The sequence below is a fragment of the Corvus moneduloides genome, chromosome 8, assembly GCF_009650955.1.
Source record: "Corvus moneduloides isolate bCorMon1 chromosome 8, bCorMon1.pri, whole genome shotgun sequence".
NCBI lineage: Eukaryota > Metazoa > Chordata > Aves > Passeriformes > Corvidae > Corvus > Corvus moneduloides.
In genome coordinates this window covers 18916075-18937981 of record NC_045483.1, presented here as the reverse complement: position 1 = coordinate 18937981, position 21907 = coordinate 18916075, and the positions used below count along the sequence as shown (strand labels likewise).

Here is a 21907-nt window from a genome sequence, read left to right as displayed (position 1 = left end):
TGAGAAGACGTTCAAAGAGCAAGGCAAACACAGCAGAATGTCAAAGTTAAGTAAGAATCACTTGTCCACGTCTGCACCCCAGTGTGGACAGAAACACAATGCGCTCCATCTCTCTCCTGCCTTGGGAGCAGCTCTCAGAACTTACATGGACGCGTCAAACATGACACAAACTTTTCAGGCACACAGGTCCTACATGTAACAGATACGGTTACTTGTTGTGCACTGCCCTGTGCCTGGCTTTGCTAGTTTGGTCCTAGGACTTCAAGAGAGATACAATGCTTGTATTCTTTCTTGACTCCAGCCAAACGGTGGGTAAGGGGAGAAGAGCATTCTCTTCAAAAAGGCCCTCTTCTCCACGGCTTTGTTCAATGTACCACTTTTCTGCATTTTGCATTGCTTTGCTTTGCTTTCAAAGATTCTGCAAAGTGCTTCGTATCATGCATAACCTGCATCTCCAGCTGCCATTTCAAAAGGGACATCTGACCTCCATCTTCCTTCTTTAACCATCTGAGCTAGAAGAATATATAAAAGCTTTTCTCTTGATGACCAAAGACCACCTCACCTGGAAAGCCAAATTTTTATTTCTGTACAAGACCATCTGGTCTGGTACATCTCACTAAAATTATATCAATTTGCACACTTTTTACATGCACATGCCATGTGCCCCATTTCAAAGAAAGAAAGTAGACTACAAAGTTTGGCACCCAACATGTTTTACGGATGTTCCTACCTCACTGTTGCCAGACAACCTGCCTAAAATCAACGCACGTCTTTATGTGATGCAACTCATAACAATGAATCCTTCCCTCAGGGAACAAATTATATGAACTACAAAAGACATGATCCAAAAATATACACCTTTCTTGATAATGGAAGCAGTACACATTAAGCTTACAGTGCAAATACCATTTCAAACAATTTTGTGTATTAAACAATAGAAAGAAAGACTGGCACTGAGGAAGTCTGCAATTACAAATGCATTAAAAGGAATAACATTCTTTCTTTAGTCAAGTAATTGCATTTAATGCAACTGCTGGAATTTTCATGGTACACTAAACACGTCAATATGCCAAATCAATTGACTATTTTAAACATTCACAGATTACAAAACCCTCTACGCAACTGGAGGAATTTCTCAAGCTGCCAGCAGACAGAGGAAGCCTGCAGCCTGGAGGGCCTCTCAGAAGAGCTGGCCTTTCCCAGTGTCTGCAGGACCCTGCAGGTGCAATGCTTGCTGCATGATCAGGACACGTTTTGGCACCTGCTCCTCAGGCAGGGCAGTGGCTGCAACTCAGGCCTGAAACAGGGCCTGGATCACTGCCTCTGCTCATCTAACATGGTCCACAAAGCTGCTCTCATTTTCAACTCATACCACCAAAATATACTGCTAAAACAGTCAATTACCGATTTATCTCTTGGCCAAGGTTACAAAAGCCTCCTGAATCTAGAAGCAGATTCAGAACAACACTAGAAAACTGTGTATTGCCCAAAGTAAGCTTAATACTTCAAGTTGTTTCTATATTGCTCCAGGATTTGACCTTCTTTTCCTCCCTTTACATCTTAATGTAAGATGATTGCTTATTAACCTATTTCTGACTGCATGGACCATAAGGGCAAACAATACTCCCTAGAGAAATTAGAGAAGTCACTTCCCAGATGATGCTGAGAAAGTGTTCAGGGTATTTTTGTTAACATTTAATACAGTATGGCTAAAAGCACATGACAAAAGAATTCTTGAAAGAGCACTTCTAGATATTATACCTATTTAGCAATACCTAATCAGTACAGACCAGCTTACTTTTTCCTGAAATTTTACCTCTGCATTTTAATTAGTGCAGTCAGCAAAATATTCTGCCTGGAGCATTTCAAACTAAACTTGGTGCTGAATGATCACAGAAATTTAGGTAAATTATCAGCTAGGGCCTACAGATGCCATTAAACTTACTGAGCCAAACACTGGTTAGAGTGAGATCCTTATAAGACTCTAACCTGTGAGGTTCTGGAGAGTTTTAAGCTCATTACATTTCTAACATTTGTTTGTAAGTTCAGAGAACTCACTAAAAATAGTGTCTAAGAAAAGCAACATATTCAGCCATCTTTAAAGAAAACACTGCTCAGGGAAAAAAGATGATTCACACCTAAAGGAAAAATACTTTTCATTTAAAAGATAGTGCATTTGAACTGCAGAATGAGAATCTTTTAAAGCATAAATGTGCTAATAAATTTTTTTATTAAAAGTTCAGAGTTTCTGACTAATTATCCAGGAAATTTCAGACATGTTGACTGACTATATACTCCCAAGTAATTTAAAGAACATGCACATGTGAATGCCCACATTTACATACTTTTAAGCTTTTTAACTAAAACATCCCACCTCCCTGCTCCACCCGAAAAAAACCCCTGCAAAGCTAGGGAAAGCACATACACAGCCAACTACCCTCTCTTTCCCCAAAACTCAAACGCTGATACCAGAAACAAAGGCAAAAAACTCTTGAGATGTTACAGGCTACCCTCACCAATAACCCAAGTGCATTTTATACCATTTTGTCAAGACAGCACGGTTGGTCTCACACAGGGCTTCACCTGATGCTACGGGATGCAGCCAACTAATTTGAGTCCAGAGAGGGCTGCCTGGGACTAGGGAGAAGACACTCCTGGGTACAGCATCCTTCGTGGGCACCCACTGGTGTTCTGCACTGTTTGGTGCTGTGAACATTTAAAGTCATTGCACTGCTACAGTACCAGCACATGGCAAGCACAACTGGTAAGACAGTGCTTTGAAACACCTGGCTACATCCCCAGCCTCCGACACCATTGTTAACCACACCCTCCCACAGCCTGGCTCAGCAGGACATTTTCTGCAATTGTGAATTTCCGGGCTTCCTGTAAAAATTCAGAGCTGCAGAAGCCAAAGTATGATTTCTTTTGCTTTCACACATCTGTCTGTCAGGATCATTTTGTTTGCTTACAGTTGTGTGTGAACAACAGTGACTCAAGATGGCCATTTCTCACTGACTAAAAAACTCTGTGACACAGTGCTAGAGGCTGCAAAAGCACACAGGATTTAACACACTCTACATGTACTTCTTGGCCACCTGGGCACACTGCTGGCTCAAAGACTCTGACTGAGCCATTACCAACATCCTGACTGGAAAAAAGTATTTCAGTAACTACAAGTGGTAGTAGGTAGTTTAAAAACAATAATTTATGTTAAAGTATGAGAAACAGAGATAAAAAAATTGCACTAAAAATCCGCTAGAAAAACGTGTTTGCCTTTGGACATGGAAATCTACATTTGCTACACATTCTGCTGGGAGAAGCAGGAAGACATCTTAAAGAACGCCTGTGCAGGAAGGGACAGCTTTGCAGTCCTTACACTGTGCAACACTGAAGCCAATGGAGCCGTGTTGGCTAAATTAAGCAGGGATGACCCAGCACAGCAGGGCCATCAACCTGCAGGCCAACACACAGCAAAAGGAAAAGAAAAAAAGAGATGTTTTTTGAGCAGGTGGTGTGAATACAGAGAATGGTGCCTGTAGCTGAAAAGGGGATGCTCCATGTGGGCAGCCTCAAAACTAAAAACCTGGAAGACAGCGGAAGACTGTCTGAGGCAATCAGATGGGAGACTAACAAAACGTACCAGCTGAAGAGGCCTTCCAGGAGAGCACTGCTCTTCACCCACTTGGGAAACTCAGCGCACGCGCTGTCTAATGAGGAGGGCTGAGCTTTCTGTGTGTCTGAATGAGCCGAATGCCAGCAGCTGTGTAAGAACTAAATTTACCACCACAGTCCCAGGAACGCCTGCATTTTCTGCAAAAATAAAATCTCTGGGCCATTAGCCTATTGAAACAGAAGCTTTTCCACTTAACTGAAGACATTTACTCATTCTCTTTCTGCACCTCTCATGCTCCAGTTCCAGTAAAATCCTGCTTGGTCTCAGAGTTTTTTATGGAAACACACATGCATCAGCTCAAAAGTACTGATATTATGCAAGTAGTATTAAGCAATTCACTTCTTTGGGTTCCTCTGCCTCACTCATTTATTCCTATGAAACAGAAAATGAACTGCAGCTGTGGAGTGTGCAGGCTGACCTACTGGGGACAGTGCTGCATTCCTGCGCTGACACAGCATTTTGTAAAGTTTATTTCCCAAGGGGAAAGGGTTATAAATAAGTCTCATATTCACATTAAATCTCCTGCTCTTTATTTATCTAAAGCTTTGAGTGAGGCCTTTTTTTTGTCACAGGAAATTGCATCAAAGTTTTCAGGAAAAGTGTATTAACTTGTACAATTTGACTTTTGTTTAATTGTCTTTAAATTGACCGCCATCAAAGCTAGATTTTAAAAGCTCAGTTTCCATCTTTTCTATGCTCACTGCTCTACACATTCATTATCTGCAGAAATCACACTGGCTATCTGTGAGATCTGCAGCTGGTTTACAAAATAATACATATTATTAAAATACATAATTTTGTATTTTTTGAAGTAATTTCTAAGACACCACAAAGAACCACTAAATAATTAAAAGCATTTTCATATGCCTGCTGCAAACATATATAGTCAGAACTGTAAGGGAGGCTTTTTTCTCTTAGGCTTTACACCTGTAATTGAGTGAAAAGCTAAAGCAACGAAAGAGCAGCTTCACCACTGGTACTAGAATCCAGCAGAGACGATTCCCTTAGGGGACAGGATCCTCAGTTTGCAAGCTTTTTCACCTAGAGCATCCCACCGACCACGTGCTTACTGATCCTTTTACAAAAAAGTTCTGATCTGAAACTGAAGCTTCTCAGTCCACACACCCCCTGCCCCAAACCTATTTCTGACTCCTCTTAGTTGTGAAAATACAAAAAATAAAACTACCCCTAAACGTAAGTACCATACTTCATTTGAAACGACTGCTGAAATATCTTCTGGTGATTGAAGAAAAGTAACTACTGCTTTGGAAATCCATTTTTCTTAAAAGCCAAATCCCAAGCAAGCAATATTGTTTATCTGAACATTACAAAAAGTCAAAATTCTCCATTGGATTTTAAAGGGGCCCTTCAGAAGGCAGCCAGCAAGGAAAAAAAAAAAAAAAAGCAAAGCATTGTCTAAAAGATAAAACAGATGATTTGGCACAACACGCACTCTGGGAAAAGGCGGGAGTGCAGGGGGAAGGATTAGATGCTGCTGAGCTGCATCTTGCAAGTGCAGGCAGTGGGACTGATCAGACAGTCCCATAGGATAAGGATGGAACCTGCACGAACAACTGGACTGTGCTCTGAAATACAGAGACTTAAATGCACGAAGACTCAAACCAGAACATTGTGGCCCACATTCAGACTCCCCCATATGTAAAATTCACAGTTTTGTGTTTCAATACAGACAGTTACCAAACATGAGTGAGATAGATGTGAATTTGCAAGGAAAAGCTATAGGTTAGATACATTTAGACATCTTTTGCATTTAAACTCTGTTTCCCTTTCACCATTCCTTACACAGATGCGCTGTGCTTTGAGAAAGTCACAAATGTCACTGTGTTTTCACAGGCATCCAGGAGGAAATTCATAGGTGAGATGAAATAATTCCTTAGATCAGGCAAGACCTGAGACTGGTGAGCAGGGATTCCTGCAACAAAACAAGGGTCATGGACAATGGGAATCAACCCAAAGGAAAATGCAGGAAGGATGAGTGCTTGTAAAGAGTAAGCATTTACAACTGATCAAAAGATAACCGTTCACCCAGCAGTTATGACAGTTTCCTATTACCTTTACAGTTCAATTTTTAATAATCCTCCAAACAGGGAGATAGGAATATTTAAATATCAGCTCTGGAAAAAGTCTTGGAGTCTTTAGACACACTCCCTGTAGGCTTCCCTTGTTTAATGTGTGGAAGTGAAGAAAACCTCTTGTCTCCGCTGAAAACTAGCTGGGACAAACCTCTTCCAGTCACTTAGAACTCCAAACTTTAGAATCTCAAAGTAGTGAAATAGGCAGCCTTATTCTGCAGCTAAGAACAAAGTAGCATAACAGAGAGGTAAATAACAAAAGCAAAAATTCGAAGGAACAAGTGGCCAATTTTCTATGCAGATGCTCAGAAAAATGAGTATTTTGCTTGAGAAGTTCCTTAACACTATCTGCTGCTAGTACCCAAAGTGACAGAATGAATGACATCAAAAAGAGGATGTAAAATCGGAAGAAGCTCTCTTAATACATTAAAGTATTTAGGTAACACCCACATTATCACCACAAATTAGGCTGTACTACAGGATTGAAACTTTGGTGCACAGTGCACGTGCCTTCTTATACAGCACCTTTCCTCCAAAACCGTATTCCCTCTCCAGAGGAAATACTGCACTCGTTCAGTGTTGAACAGCACTAGACAGCAGCTTAAAATAAGAACAAGATGATACCTGTAACAGAGACACGATGAGGCCAGTTTGCAATTTACAGCCTCTTGCAAAACACACGCCTGGAGTTTGATATCAGTATCCTGAAGTAGGCAAACCTGGCAGTTACTCGGCAGACAAGAAACCTGAGGCACAAGGAAATTATGCTGCCCTGATTGAAATTCACCCGTTTGTACTACTGTTGTACGCGGTGTTGCGCCATGTCACAGCCAGCAGCCGTGTCCTGTTACAGGCACGTGGCCAAACTGTGTGTGTGGTTTGCAGAGGACGAGTTTCCTGTGCAGCAAAGCCACGCCAAAGCAAGGAGAACATGAGCGAGACAAGAGCCCTCCCTTCCATTCTTCTTGGTTGTAGAATGTGAATCTCCAAGCTGGATCTTGTCAGGGCATTGATTTTCACAGGGAGTATCAGACTTTGGGATCTGCTTTAAGAGCTGCCTCCCAGAGCCCACCACCTGCCAAAATGCTGACTACTTCTTAGTAACTGCTTCCTTCAATTCAGAATGATGTATGTCACTCTACCAATCTCACTTTGCCCCTGAAACTTTTCTATTTGTCCCCACCACTTGTAAATTTCATCTCAAATTATCATTGCAGTTCCCTGGCTGCATAATGACCTCTAACTCTCTAAGCATGTGGTCCATGAGCGTGCAGAAGGTGCTCCACAAGGTCCTCATTCCTGTACGTGGGGACAAGCAAACTGAGGGTGATGCAAACAACTGATAAATGTTCAAAGATACCTAATTTGTTTTATTTTGGGGATTTTTTCAGTTTGTTTTGTGGTGTTGGGGTTTTTTGTGTTGCAAGTGAGGCCCCACAGCATAAGGAATCTACAGGCACTTCCAAAAAAGTTAGGCTTCCTCTAGGTGCTTGGATATTTAAGTTTTTCCAGCCTTTGGCACACTCAGAAACCCTGCTGCCTGTGCTCCCAAGCACATGGGCATAACTGGAACATAGCAGTGTAACTGAAGTACAGAGAATTACATTTCAGGAGGGACATGTTTTGGTGCGAGACTAAAGACTTATGGATATTAAAAAACAGGAGCTGCTTCCCAAAGTGACAGGGTGAAACCAGCAAAGCCCACACATAAACATTGCCTATAAGTAAGCATTGCTTCAGCAGCAGAGATACAGTGAGGAGAACAGGAAATGAACCAGTGACCACATCAAGTGCACCTTCAGCCACCACCACTGTCCCCAGCACCATCTTAACTCGCATTACACCTGCGCTTTCTGTCTCCTTGTGCCTTTTATCACCCTTGATTCTTCTTAAGATACTGCTCTTCCCATATGAACCAGCCCTTTTCTCCTGTCTTTCTGCTGGTGTCTATATTATCTTTTTCTGTATCCTTCCCCACCACTGCAATAACTTGGAAATATATTTAAATTCAACGCAAGAAATGGAATTTGCGATGTTATACAAAGGAGGGTGACTTCCATATCAAGAATCTAGAATGGATAGAAAGCTGCATAAAATCTAATCCCAGGTACAAAGGGGAGTTCCTGTAAGCTTTAGAAAAAAGGACTGCAATAATTTTTAAATCCAGAAGGATTCTATTTCTCTGCCAACTAACACTCCTCAAAGGTGGAGTATTAGATTTGGCTTCCAGTTTAACATACCCTTCTAAAAAATAATTATAGATATGACGGCTTTATTCCCTGAAAGATATGGGGTTAATCCCACTATACAAACGTTACAAATACTGGAGGTCCTAGAATGACTGGAACATTCTGTCTGGATGTAATTAAAAATCAGAATACTGTGCCAAAATCAATTGATGCTTTCAAGAAAGAAGATAATTCAGGAGCAAGGCTGTGTACAGCTAAGCAATACAACACATGGCAAAAGGCTAGAATTGAATCAGAAATCTTAAAATCCAATACAAGAAAATTTAAAGATGACTACAGCAATCAACACAAGGCACTAAGAGGAATGGATACCGGCATAAAAACTGAAGGTTTTACTGGAGTAAAAAGACTACCAAGCGTATTTATGTCAAATACATTCAAATGCATATATAGACATATATACATATATACATATATATTAAAACAAAAACCTGACAAACTACATTTTGTTTTCATTTAATAGAAAGAATCTGCACTAGACGGGGTCAAATCAAGGGCTACAGTAAATTAAGTCATAGAAACACTCTCAAAAGTGACTTGAAATCCTTCAAGTGTCACCTCAATTTTAATGACAAGGTAGTTGACTTCATTCGTACCACAGACAACAACAAAGAAGAAAGGTTAGGCTGAGCAAGGGCTGAGGAACTAGGAGGTGCACTTTCTGTAGTCAGACCTTTATGGCCTTGGACACCAAACCTTCCCAAAGCTCAGCTGAAAAGAATGGGACAGAGTCAGAGATCACCTCTGAAAAGTGCTGACAGGTAAAAGTGGTTCATATCTATAAACGGTAAAGAAGAAGACAACTTGCAAAAACGCTCGTGTTACAATGAGCAGATTCTCTTCCCACTGCTGATCAGGAGCTCATGTTTCCTTCTTGTTAAATTCACACTTCTTGCTATTGCAGGCAGATGCTCTGTTTTCATCTCAGATGTATCTGTATTCACCCTTCTTTTCCTTTCAGCGAAAAGGATGTCAACATCTTCCCTGGAGTCAGACATGTGAGAAGGCTTCTACTTGTGCGTTCGCAAATCAAAAGCAGCTGATACATGGCATGGCATGGCAAAGTGAAAACTCTTTTAAATAAAAAGCAGAAGAGCAAAAAAAGGAAAGGAGGATAGAGCAAGTAATAAGCAATATAATCTGCAATACAACTGAGGAACATAAAAACAAAATAAATAATCCTCCTCTAGCCCAAATTTTTTTTGTTTGCTTTGTTTTTTTAATGGCAGGATGTCTCTTACATTTCTTTTTTGAATTTGGGATCAAAAATGTAGGTCTTCTAACAACAGACAATTTGCAGAAACCATTAATGGTTTAAAGCATCAAGAAAAACTAGACTGAAGAGCCTGATTCACAAGCTTTTTCATGGGCTAGGGGAAGATTATCAGACAGCAAAGGAGAATGCAGAGTTCCTTTCCAACTGTACCCACCCAAGGAATATTCTTGTCCCTGTTGTACTTTATTCGACTTTGAGATAATGGGCTGCAGAAATGAGACTGTTAAAACATCCATCCTACAACTGCTACATCTCAGAAATCCTTTCACAGAAGAACTTCAGCTCCCACCACTAAGTTTCTTCCAGTTGTCATCTGCCATAATATTATTAAGATTTTGTAGAGTACACAGTTTCTTGATCAAAAGACTGAAATACGAGATAAAAATCTGCATTTGGGTAGATTATCACTGCATTTACCTAGCTTGATTTTTCAATATGAATTTGGCCTCTGTTCTGTTTGTTTCTTAAAAAGACTACCTTTCTTGAATTATCACATATATTGCCCTATGCCTGTTCCTCTCCACAGGACAGCTCGTGACTTTATGCCAGGTAACCAGGAGATAGTCTCAATCTCACCTCTAAAAGGGCTTTGCTCCAGTATAGCTGAGGGAAACAGAAGAAAGGTTTATAGAAATGGCTTCTTGTAATGAGCTACATTTCTCATTATCCATAACACTGCTGCTTACAGTTTATTAGGAGTGATATCCTCTTACTTTTAAACCACACTGTGTAGATGAAGGCAACCTTACTGAGAAATTGGCTTGGTCCTGGCACCACTCCTCAACTCCTCTTTACATTTAATGAAGCATTTTTGGCAGAAAAGAAAATGCCCAGTGCCTAATTAAGAGCTTTGATAGGGTTGTAATTTGTTGAAATGCCACAGGTATGTCATGAAAACCATGGTGCAAAATACCAACACAAAACTCCCTGCCTTGCACAGCCAGTGAAAGTTTGCCAATCAAAATAAGCTTTATGGACAGAGATTTTTTTTTTTTATTTTTTATTTTGCCTGTCTACAGTGTGTTTGCAATTTAAATACAGGTATTTTGGTAAATCATAAGCCTTCAAAGTACAGCTTAGGCTTATAGCTCTCCTACCCTTGCAGCCATTAAGAAAAAAAATGGAGAAAATGTCTTTTGATTGTGACAATGCCTCCAGTTGAAAAACTGATATGGCAATCATGAGGTATTGTCATAACGACTTGTCACCAAAGTTCATTACTTTAAGGTTGATGAAAAACAACAGGGGCAGTTATAAACCACTGTCCCTTAGAAAGCAGCAGCTCCCAAGCTTTGTACACAAAGCTGTTTCAGGGATGCTGCCTGCAGCTAAGCTCATGTCTCTTAATATAAGAGCTTCTGTCCAGCTGTAATAACTATACCAGACTGCAGCAGGGATGATCACTAAGTCAACTCCTACTCTGACCCGTAATTGTAACCTGGGAAATGAGAAGACAACAGAAGTCAGGAGACTAATTTCACTTGAAACAAGGGATATTTTTAGGGAGAACAACATGCAGTCAGTACTCTCACAAAGACCAGAGTGGGTGCAGGGCCACAATTACGGGAGAGGGAAGTATTAAAAAAAAGTAAAATAGCAGAAGCAGAGTTCCTGAACAATGCAGACAGAAAACACAGGGATTATTACTCTAACCATGATGGCCCAGCCTGGATTTCAAAGTAGAGCTGGTGCCTCAAATAGCCTAAGGTATTACATTTGGTTCTTCAAACTAATCTGACCCCTTTGAGACAGACAAATACTTCCTTGGGGAAGAGTGTTGTTACATTTCAACATCCTAATATTAACCACTGACTGTCAATTGAGATAAAATAAGTACCCCAGTGAGTCATAAAACACTGATTTTCCATTAGACAGCAAGAGAGAAACTGAAGACAAGTAACAACAACAAAATTAGTAGTTAACAGAAACCAGATGGAATAGTAAAAACTGTTAAACTATTAACTTAATATCAAGAGAAAGAAGTAACAGTGTGGAGTAACCACAGAATGCCTCAATATGGAGACCAACCAACCATCACAGTCATCATAAGGAAGCTTAAATTGACTGGTTTTGAGATTGCTTCCTGTTACACTGGGCTAAGCTGGGAACTTGACATTAAATTAGAAAAAGAGAAAAAAAGATCCCCAGACAAGAGAAACACAAAAAGCCATGTTAGCAGCAACTCAGCTGCCCAACAGAAGGTGCAGAAACCAATCTCTGGAAGAACATTTTAAAGATATTTCTTCCTTCTCCCAACAGTCTCCTGCTACTCCCTCTCTTTTGAACAGCCAAATTCTACCACTGAAGAGTTTCAGATTCCCATAATAATAATAATAATAATAATGCATCTCCAAAGTCTTTGCCAGGACCTAGTTTAAGGACTGTCTAGAAATGTGCTTGTTTGTCACCAAATTGCCACTTGAAGCATTACTGGCTCTAGTACACATAATCCAAACTGTTCACCACTTTTTAAACAAGGACAATTTAATTTCAGTGAGCTCTGATACACAAAAAAACCCCCATTACTCAAGTTTCAAAATTATGAAATTAGCTTAAAATTTGTAAGACAAAAGCATGCATCCTCAGTCACAGAAGCTGAGTACACCAAAATACATGATAAAAACAAGTCAGCAGCACTGCCTGGTAACTGCAACAGAGGAAGCAAACCTTAAAAAATACACGTTTCAACCATTACTTAAAAAATTTTGTTGAGTAAGATTAAAAGAAACAAGGAACCTTTATCTTAATAACTTTTCTTTCAGTTACGTGAAGGACAAATGCATGTGAATGGTCAATGCAGAGATCACAAAATTACCATTTTTTTTAACATACTCATTGCTTCAGTACCACTACTTAGATTTTGCTTTTGAACGTGTTATATCTCGGAAAGAACTAACAGTGTGTTTTAGTTGTTCTGGGTTTTTTTTTGGTGAAGGGGTGAGGATGATGATTTGGTTTCTTTTCTGGATTTTTTTATGGTTTTGTTGGGGTTTTAGTGGTTTGGGGTTGGTTTGGTTTTTTGTTACTTTCTTTTTCTTTACTGGGACTGAAATTTAAGGTGTTTTTTTTTTCCACCAAATAAGGCTGCCATTCAGAGAGGCAAGACTGTCTGATGTTATCACCTAGCCAACAGGCTGAAGTCATTGTGTCCTTTGCCAAAAGGCAAAATAGAAAAAAAAAATGGATGAGACAAGAGGTAAGGGTGTGTGTTGGGGAAATAATCTAAGTAGTCTTTCAGCCCTGAACTGCTTAAGTGAAGAAATGGGAAAATCACCTTCTTGCAATACTCTTCTACATAACCTCACCTTCTCCAAGCCAATAATCTCTTTGGACTACATCCTATGTTTTTAAGCACTTCTGAACAGCTTTACAGTACCCTTCTGGTGTTTACAGATAACATCAAAATAAGACAACTTGGAAGAAACAGCACTGGTGGATATGCTTTGTCCAGCTGTAAGATGAAAGGCTTGAGTTGAGCTGTTCGGATTTCCTCACAGCTAGGCTCATGAAGAAAGCACTCAAAGGAATGAAAAATTCCTGCCAAGCAGGAGATGAAGTTCAGGGCAAGGGTATTTTAATTCATTTCAAGAAGGGCAGCACCCAGTCAGACTTTACACAGCCTGTGAAGTGATACTGGCAGAGAGAAAGAACTGTTACCTCCTTCGAGCCCACTGTGGAACTCTCTTGTGAAAAACTAATCACTTCAGTGAGAGTAAAAGATGACATGAACCTCACAGGTTTTGCTCCTGAGAGAAGCAATGGAACTTTACAACACAGATCTTCAGAGACCTACTTTTCTTTAGCCAATCTGACCTGCTAAAGTGTAGTTTCTGAGATGACTGGCAGAGGCATTGATTGTTTGACTGCTTGTTCTTGATCATCTCAGTCTGAGCCACAGAAGGTTCCCACACGCTTTAAAACAGCCATCAAGCAAATACATTTAGCAGCACTAAAAAGCATTTAGCAGTTACTTGGTGAGCTTTCAGTCAAGATCATAAAGTAGCACCAGGAAAGCTCCCAATCATTGCCCTTGTCTTTCATTCAAGTAGAGCAGGCAGATCATAGAATCTGAGAATCATCAAGGCTGGAAGAGACCTTTAAATCATTTAAGTCCAGCCATCCACCCAGCACAACCACTGTAACCCCTAAACCACCAAAGCACATCACCCAGCACCAGATCCAGGTGCTTCTTAAACAGCTCCAGGGGTGGTGACTCCATCACATCCCTGGGCAACCTATTCCAATGTCTGACCACCTTAAGAGTGAAGAATTTTTTTTCTAATATTTAATCTCAATCTCCCATCTCAGCTTCAGGTCATTTCCTCTTGTCCTCTCTGTAGGCAGAGGAGAAAAGACCAGTCCTCACCTCACTGCAACCTCCCTTCAGGCAGTTGTAGAGGGCAATAAGGTCCCCCCAAGCCTCATCTTGAGATTAAACAAAACCAGCTGCCTCAGCCATTCCTGTAAGACAAGTTTTCTAGACATTTCACGAGCCTTGTTGCCCTTCTCTGGACACACTCCAGCACCTCAGTGCCCTTTCTGAAGTGAGTGGCCCAGGACTGAAGGCAGTACTTGAGGTGTGGCCTCACCAGTGCTGCGTACAGGGGGACGATCACTGCCCTGGTCCTGCTGGCCGCACTATTCTTGATACAGGCCAAGATGCCAACGGCCTTCTTGGCCATCTAGACCCACTGTTGGCTCACATTCATCTGGCTGTCAACCAGCACCCCCAATCCTTTTCTGTGAAACAGCTCTCAAGCCACTCCTCCCCCAGCCTGTAGCGCTGCATGGAAAAGGGACATTGCTTACAAAGAAATATGGATTACAAGACACATTATAGAAGAGTATTTTTAGGAAACCCAACAGTAAGAAAGAAACGAGTAACTTTAGCAACAAGTGGAAAGAAACTGTAAGTGAAAACAACATATCCAGATGAAATGAAATTTAACAAAAATTAAATCCCAAGGTCGAAAACACATCAAGTAGAGGCATGAAAGGCAAGGAGAGCAAGTCACAAAAAGACATCAAAAATGAGGTGGGAAGAATAGCCTAATCTGAAATATTGTCTGTTCTTTACAGATTTATGAATGTTAAAGATCATACAGAAAAAGTTTATTATTTTTTTTTAATGTGTGTCTTGTTTTCCCCAGTAACTCAATGCAATAGTAACTTACCAAAGTTTAGCTCTGCTTTATAGGTCGGACTGAACTGTCTATTGACAATTGCCTATTTTTGCCCTTCTCCAGATGCTCTTCTAAGATTGTCATGCAGGGGCAGGGTTTCCCCATTGAGGCTGACTCATTTCTACTGCAGCTGACAGGAATCCTGCTCTTCCAAAACCTTTGTAGTCCTTTGACATAACTCACAGTGAAGGAGTCCATACGGCATGCAAAGCATTATTAAAAAATACAGAAGGTACAAATGGGTAGCTACAACATTTGTGGTCGTGCTGCATGTGACAGAGACAATTCTCTGTCAAACCACTCATCACAAAAGCTTTATCAATTTGCTCCATCTTCCAGTATATTGGGGAGGCACCATTATATGGGTGATGATATGCCTACATTTGAGATATCACATAATTACATGCCTCTTTTTTCACTACTCCCTAAACACCTCCTGTTGTACACTGCCACAGTGCTTCAGTCCAGCCTGGTACAGCAGTTCTTTTGTTCTCAATTCTAGCTGTGGTCTTAACTTTGTTGACAGCTTCAGCACTCCTGTTATCATAAGCGTAAGGGCTCTTTGGGTCTTTGAGTCAGTTCCCTGGATTAATCAGCATTCATGAGATATGCATTTAGTGCTGAAGAGTTCAAGAAAACATTATTTTCTACTCCTATAACAAGAGGTGATTCTCTCCAAAAACTGAATTTAGATCTTAGTAAAAAATAAGCAAATCAAAAAACAACAGTACATGACAGGAAGCGAGCTGGAAAAAAGAAATGCCACTAGTGCCTCAAATACCTATAGTGCAGAGATGCAAAGTATCCTAGGATGACACTACAAAGATGACAAAACAAAACCGAATTCCCCAAATCCCAGTCTGCAATTGTTGCTGTCGGATCTTTCCTGACCTCCATTTTCTCAGTGCTTTCAAGCTGCCAGCCTTCACTAGCTTCACACAAACTCCTCCAGAAGCACAGGAAAGGCACAGTGGCTAAATCTCTGCAGAGTCCAGTGCAGAGGTGGTCTGACTTGGAGAGATTTAACTGGCCTATTTGTATTCATGGTTTTATATCTCAGTCCAAGGTCATAAGCATCTGTATGCCAACATTTACAAATGGTGTTGAAATGCCTTTCTGTTAGCTTTAAGCTCGGATGTTGTGTGCGTCTGCAATCGTCTCACTTCAGGATTGTTCTCTAAACATTGCTGAAGGGCAAATACACGACCAAATAGCTCCAGAGCAAAACTGCAATGACTATCATTTATTGTATGCAAAACATCAAAATGCTACTTTACCTCCAGTCTGTTCACTTGCTGTTATTTTAATATGAATGCACAAATAAACCAGACCAAACCTGAGCTGTGCCAAGATAGCACATCACTCAGCCCTTTGCCCAAGACTTGCCCAGAGAGAAGCAGCTGCAGCTTGGCACATGTCTGCACTGATGTGCTCGTTCAGCTTTTGGACTGGGCTTGTCTGTACTGACAGTCATGTCCTGATTCACTCGAGTTGCAGTGAATCCATGGAGATGCACATGGTTGCCTGCTATCCCTCTGTCTCCACCAAATCTTACATATGGTCATGGCCCTACTGGAAGCTTTGTATTCCTTCCCATCCTGCAGTCATTCCCAGGAGGGAAGAAATGGACAACGGTATTTCAGTTGTTTCTGCTCAGATATCAGAGCATCCTGTGCCTGTTGGACAACAAGATGCAGAAGTCTGGGGAGGTGTGGTGGGGGGAAACCATATCTGTCCCTCCTCTTACAGACCCTCCCTTGTCACCAGTGGCCAAGACCTGCCCACGATGAAGTGGTCAAATCCATTACAGTGTTGAGGCTGAAGCACAAGGAGATGATGGCATCCGTTTGCTCTCCTCCACCAAACCCAGGTGCAGAGATCTCCAGCCCCACCACTGTTTCTTCTCCCAGCCACATCCATGGGAGGAAGGCAATCACTGTCCTTCCCCACTGCTGGCAAAAGAGGGAGTCTTCCCTGGTTTCTACTACTTTTACCAAGGACATCACAGTCATTTAAATACTATTACAATATGATGCTGCTTTTATATCACAGAACTGACTAATAACTCCTCTTCCATTTGCTGCTTTAAAACCAGTATAAGCATACTCTTCACTTCAGTTTGTGACATTTCTTGCTGCTGCTAAATAGGGAATAGTTTAACTGTATTTCTGATTCTGCCATCAGAAGCCTTTATATCCCATTACAAAGACACACTGAGATAGGAGATGAAACTGGTAAGGAGTTTTATCACATAAATCTCAGCCCTGCTGCTTGCCACAGCCTGAATAGAGAGTATGTTTCCTCTTCTGGTTTGATTCCAGCTCTTCACAGTGATCTACAGAAAAATAAAAAAAAATTATTTCTGCCCTTTTCTTCCTAATTCATTACCTTTTTTTTTTTTATGTTCAGTACAATCTCTCATCTTCCTGTATCTGTAAGTAATGCCTGAAGTGTTCTGTTCAGTCAAAATGTTTTTCCCACTCTCAGCTGATGGAGCAAATTTTTGGCAACTTTTGAAGATACTTTAATCCAGAACATTTCCCAGACACGTGAAAGTTTATCATCATTGTAACAATGTCTGAATTTTTTAAAATTGTAAAAATGAGAATAAAAATTCTCTTTCCAAGACTGAGATTTTATGATCAACAGTCCATCCATATGATTTTATGATCGTAGTCCATCCAGGTCTCTCATGCTTCAGCTTCTTGAAGATTTTGAGGAATTTCTGAAGCATGGGCATAAGCCCAAGCACTTTCATATGACACATGAAATATGCCACTTTTATCTGGGCCCAAACTGGTTTAAGACAGGGTGAACACGTTTGAGTCCCCTCTACGCAAACAATGCTTTTGTAAATGTAATTGTGGCTTTGTGATACAGTGATAGCATTAAATAGTATTTGATCATAAAAAAGAATTCATAAAATCAGCTGAGTGGGTGGCAGGGCGGAGACTAAGTACAGACAAAATGTGAACGTGGCTAGTTGAAAAAGAACAACATGGAGACACTTTTAGAAAAGTTAATTTTAAATTATCAATATATTAAACAAGCAAGTGCAGAAATAACACTTCCTTCCCCATACCCTGATGACTAGATAACACAACTCTGGACTCTAGGTGTAACTGAGCAGCAGGGCAGTAAAATACCCTTCATTGTTAAAAAAATCTTAAAGTTTAAGTCACTTAATCACAAATACATCTCCACTGACTTTAGTCAATTAACTGAATGCACAGGACCTCTTAAGTCTAATAAAATCAGATAAAGAATTCTGCTAGCAAGCTTCCATGAAACAAGGATTTTACACATTGAGAGGCCATACATTCAGTTGTAAGAGAATATTAGACTGCCACCTCTCTATCTCATGGCAAATACTGAAGCATCTGCAAAATTCAAGTAGCAGAGCAATTCTCAATGTATGCATAGCACATAAATTTGAAGAACTTTCACATATAAAGTCAAAACAAGCTTTTAAAGTTTTTGAGTCAACATTTCAAGTTATTTAGGACCACCAAAAGTATTCATGCGCTCTCCACCAAAGCCACAGACTGATAATGTGTGAGACAAAATCTTGTCATTCCCAATTGTTAAAAAGCAAAAAAGAAACGTCACTAAATAACATGTTCTTGTGTACATGCAAATTTTATTTAGGTGATCGAGTCATCTTGGAAGACAACATACTGGCAGACAGCACACATCTAAGCTCCACCAAAAACCACGTGACCATTAATCTCCTCGAGGATTTCACATAAAGCTGACAATTTTTGCTTCCACCAGCAATGCTTATTTACTAAATCCTGGGCTGGACTGCAAGCAATCTTTTTGAAAAGGGAACAACTCATCTGCACAGCAAAGCACCATTTTGTCCTGATTGTCTAGCAAGGACTCTTGATCTTTGCACTGTCAAGTTTTATCAGCCCACTAAAATAAATAAACAAACAAACATAGATAAATGCCATCCTCCCCAAAGCTCAAGCAGATCCCCAACAGGCAGGATGCACACCCGCACAGAACAGTTTGCAGCCAGAAGCAGCACACATACACACGAACACACTTCAGACAAAGCAAATAACATTTGAACATTCTTGCCAAATGAGATTCTGTTTGTGTACCTCCTTCTCACACATATGCACAAACCCACATATCACACAGCAAATCATGTTCACAGAACAGAACAAAGACCCTGTGTTATTGTTCTGTAAGGTCTTACAAAATCCCCTTCTTTGTCTAAAACTGAATTAACAGTACTGCTAGAGCCCTGATAATTTAAACATACACAGCTTGCAGAGACAGACTATAAATTTCTTTTAGAGCAACTGGTAAAGTCAAAAAATACAGATATGCTTTGAGAACAGAAGCTCCTCTTTACAAGCACCTTTATTCAGCAAATTAAAAAAAGTAGAAATATTGCAGCCATTCAAATGCAGACCCTCTGAAAGGACACAACTGGAGCTTAAGGCTTATCACATCAGCTGTGTTTTAACAGAATCTCTTATGGTTACCTTCCCCCCAAACAGAAGTGCTAATAACCAATAAAATAAAAAAGCCACCTTAAAAAAAAACCCTCAAAAATTTCCAAAAACCAGCAAGTTGTCTCCCTGTTTTTAAACCCCAGCACCTTTAGAAAAATGTCATCAAGAATGGAAGAACCATGGTAAAAGAAAAAGATGCATCTTCATAATCATAACTGAACAAAGTATGACACTAAAAGGGATCATTCAGGTAGCACTCTAACGAGGAGCCTGTCCAGCAGCCTCCCTTGACAGGCTGCCCTGACACACATACATCTCGCAAGGCTCAACAGCATCCCTCTGCCGACAAGACATTCTCCTACCTGAAGCTTCATTTTCCAGCATGAATGCACGTGTGTATCCTCAGTGCAGCTTTTCCTGGTTGCATGACTCCTGCTCTCCAGCCTAAAGAGACGGGGGTGCAAGTAGAACTGCAGTCTGCCCTACATTTGGCCGCAGATGAATAGAAAGAGTTGGTGCAGTACTTGCCTGGGCTTGTTTAAGTTGCCTAAATATAAATACTAGTGTAGCTCAAACTAGACTAACTACTTCCTCCAGCTGATTCCAGTGAAAAGAGCTCGTGATGAATAATGCATGAGAGCTCCTATGAACATGCTCCATTCCTTGCAGCAGCTGATGTCTCCCTGCTTCCCCAAAGCAATCCTTAGCAATTTTTGTGCTATGAAGCATAACAATTCTCCAAATGTCCAAAGAGCAAGAAGGATGACCCTTCCAGATCCATTTTCTTTCCTCATTAGTCAAATAGAGCTGGTAATTTTCTTTTTTCTTCATTGAAAATGTACGTAGCTAGAAGTCAAAGAAGGCATAGTAAGCACAGAACCGTATCTCTGTGATAACGTAACACTTGTAAATTCAGTTGCTTAGTAATTAATTTTTCTTATTCTTAAGGGCTGTGAGGGAAGAGAAGCTGTGTAAGGATGAACAGTGAAGACAGCAAAAGAATGTGACAGACCAGAAAATAATACTGTACGAAGAAAGTGGGGAAAAAAATGCTTACTGCAGCTGGCGAGTTCAGTTGACAGTTTACAGAAAAAAATATTTTTCAGGAGAACTTGTTGGGTGGATTAATATGGGGGATAAACTCACCTGCTTATTCTCTTAAGCAACACCTTTTGCTGTGTCAGTAAAATTTTTCAAGCCAACTACAAAAATCAGGTATTCTTGCAAAGAGTGAACAAACAGAAGAGTAATTTGCAGGTAATTTATTCGCAAACGCAATTACTGCAATAGGCAAATGTTACTTGTAGGTTTGGGTCTATTTCTCAGAATTGTTTTGCTTTGATTTCGTTGTTAGATAAACATCAAGTTATTTGGCATCTCTGTATCAGTCATCCACTGCAATTCAAGTGACACTGCTGTCCAAACACAAGTGACAAGGCTCTCAAAAGTAGTTTCCTGTAAAGGAAATGTGGCTTGTCAGTCTCCCAAGCAACAAGAGTTCGGGCCAGAGGAAATGGCTTCAAATTGCACCAGAAGAGGTTTAGATTGGCTCTTTGGAAAAATTTCTTCACCGAAAAGGTTGTTAAGTGTTGGAACAGGCTACCCAGGGAAGTGATTGAGTCACCATTCCTGGAGGTATTTAAAAGACATAGATGTAGTGTTTAGAGCCATGTTTTAGTGGTAGACTTGGCAGTGTTAGGTTAATGACTAGACTCAATGATACTGAGGTCTTTTCCAGCCTAAATGATTCTATAATTTACAGTGAGAGTTCATGAAGCTCCTAAATTCTGAACCATGGCTCCAGTTTGGACTTAATTCTCTAGACAGCTCTGAAATCACATTTCTCAGGTCACATCAAAACTAAAGAGATAGTTTCCACTTTCTACCTCCAATGTATACAGCAGATGAGAGATAAAAGGTGAAGGTAACAGAGAGATTGAACAGAAAGGGATATTCAAGATATTAGAGTCATCTAAAGCTCAGTCATGACTGGCTGTTACTTTGGAAGGACTCCTCTTTTACCTCTGTTAAAGGTGGTCCTCCTGCATGGATCAAAGCTTATAAACTTATCAAACATACGTCTCTCCAGATGGCATTATCCAGATAGTCACATTTATTGGCATGTTTTTGCTGTGATACTCTCTGACCTCAGGAATGTGATACACACACCACAAGGCAGAGGAGAGGATTTCCCTTCCCATCAACTGCACTTTTATTTTTTTTTTACAGACCAACTCCATCTTTTCACCCTCATCAGTTCTTGCCACATCCACTTTTAAACTGAAGTTTTCAGATGACTGCACCCTATTCAAAATTCAGTTTTACCACAAAGTGACATGGTACAAATCTGGTGGCAAGGTTCACTCTGAACACACTTTGTTTCTCATATTCTCCCTCACTCAAGGTCAAGGACAACACCCTGAGCTACAGACCTTTTGTTTCATCCAACACAGCTGGTCCCATATCCTGTGCACTCAGTAACTCACGGTTTCTCCCTCCCCCACACACAGAACACTCCTTTTAAAAACTCCAATGCAAAATCACATCCACACAAGCATTATCAGCTCTACAACAAAGGCTGTGGAAGCACTTCACTTACCAATATCCTACAGATAAACAAACCTCAAGGAGGCAAAGTATTGTAACATTTAAGAACTGGGGCCTTAATGTCTTCCTTCAGGCTGCTCCATTATGACTTTAAAACCAACAAGGTTCCAGAGAATTAGCAGGGCTTCCTACAGTGAGAAAGCTGGGGCTCTGCATAAATCCAGCCTTGTACCCCAGGTAAGCTATGAGGCTGAGCATGACAGATGCAGAACTACTTTATAGAGAGAGCTTCTGTCTCTGCAGAGGAAGCCAAAAGGACTACACCTTGTTAGCAAACAAAACTTCTGTCTTAGCTGAACTTGGGCTGCTGTGGATTCACTACCCAGATGTTTTATTTCATATCTGGAAGATAGTGTT

The 21907-nt window shown here is 40.5% G+C and overlaps 1 protein-coding gene across 4 annotated transcripts in view; it reads right to left on the bottom strand.

Annotated features, from left to right (window-relative positions):
* MARCHF8 (membrane associated ring-CH-type finger 8) overlaps positions 1-21907 on the bottom strand; it is a 90072-nt gene that overhangs the window by 30840 nt on the left and 37325 nt on the right. The window contains exon 1 of one of the 4 annotated variants that reach the window (XM_032115690.1): positions 19306-19465. The exons of the other annotated variants lie outside the window; for them this stretch is intronic. Within the exon in view, the coding sequence (XP_031971581.1) occupies positions 19306-19317 (12 nt within the window). The 5' untranslated portion in view covers positions 19318-19465. Of the gene's footprint in view, positions 1-19305; positions 19466-21907 lie in introns of those variants that run through there. 4 annotated transcript variants of the gene reach the window in all.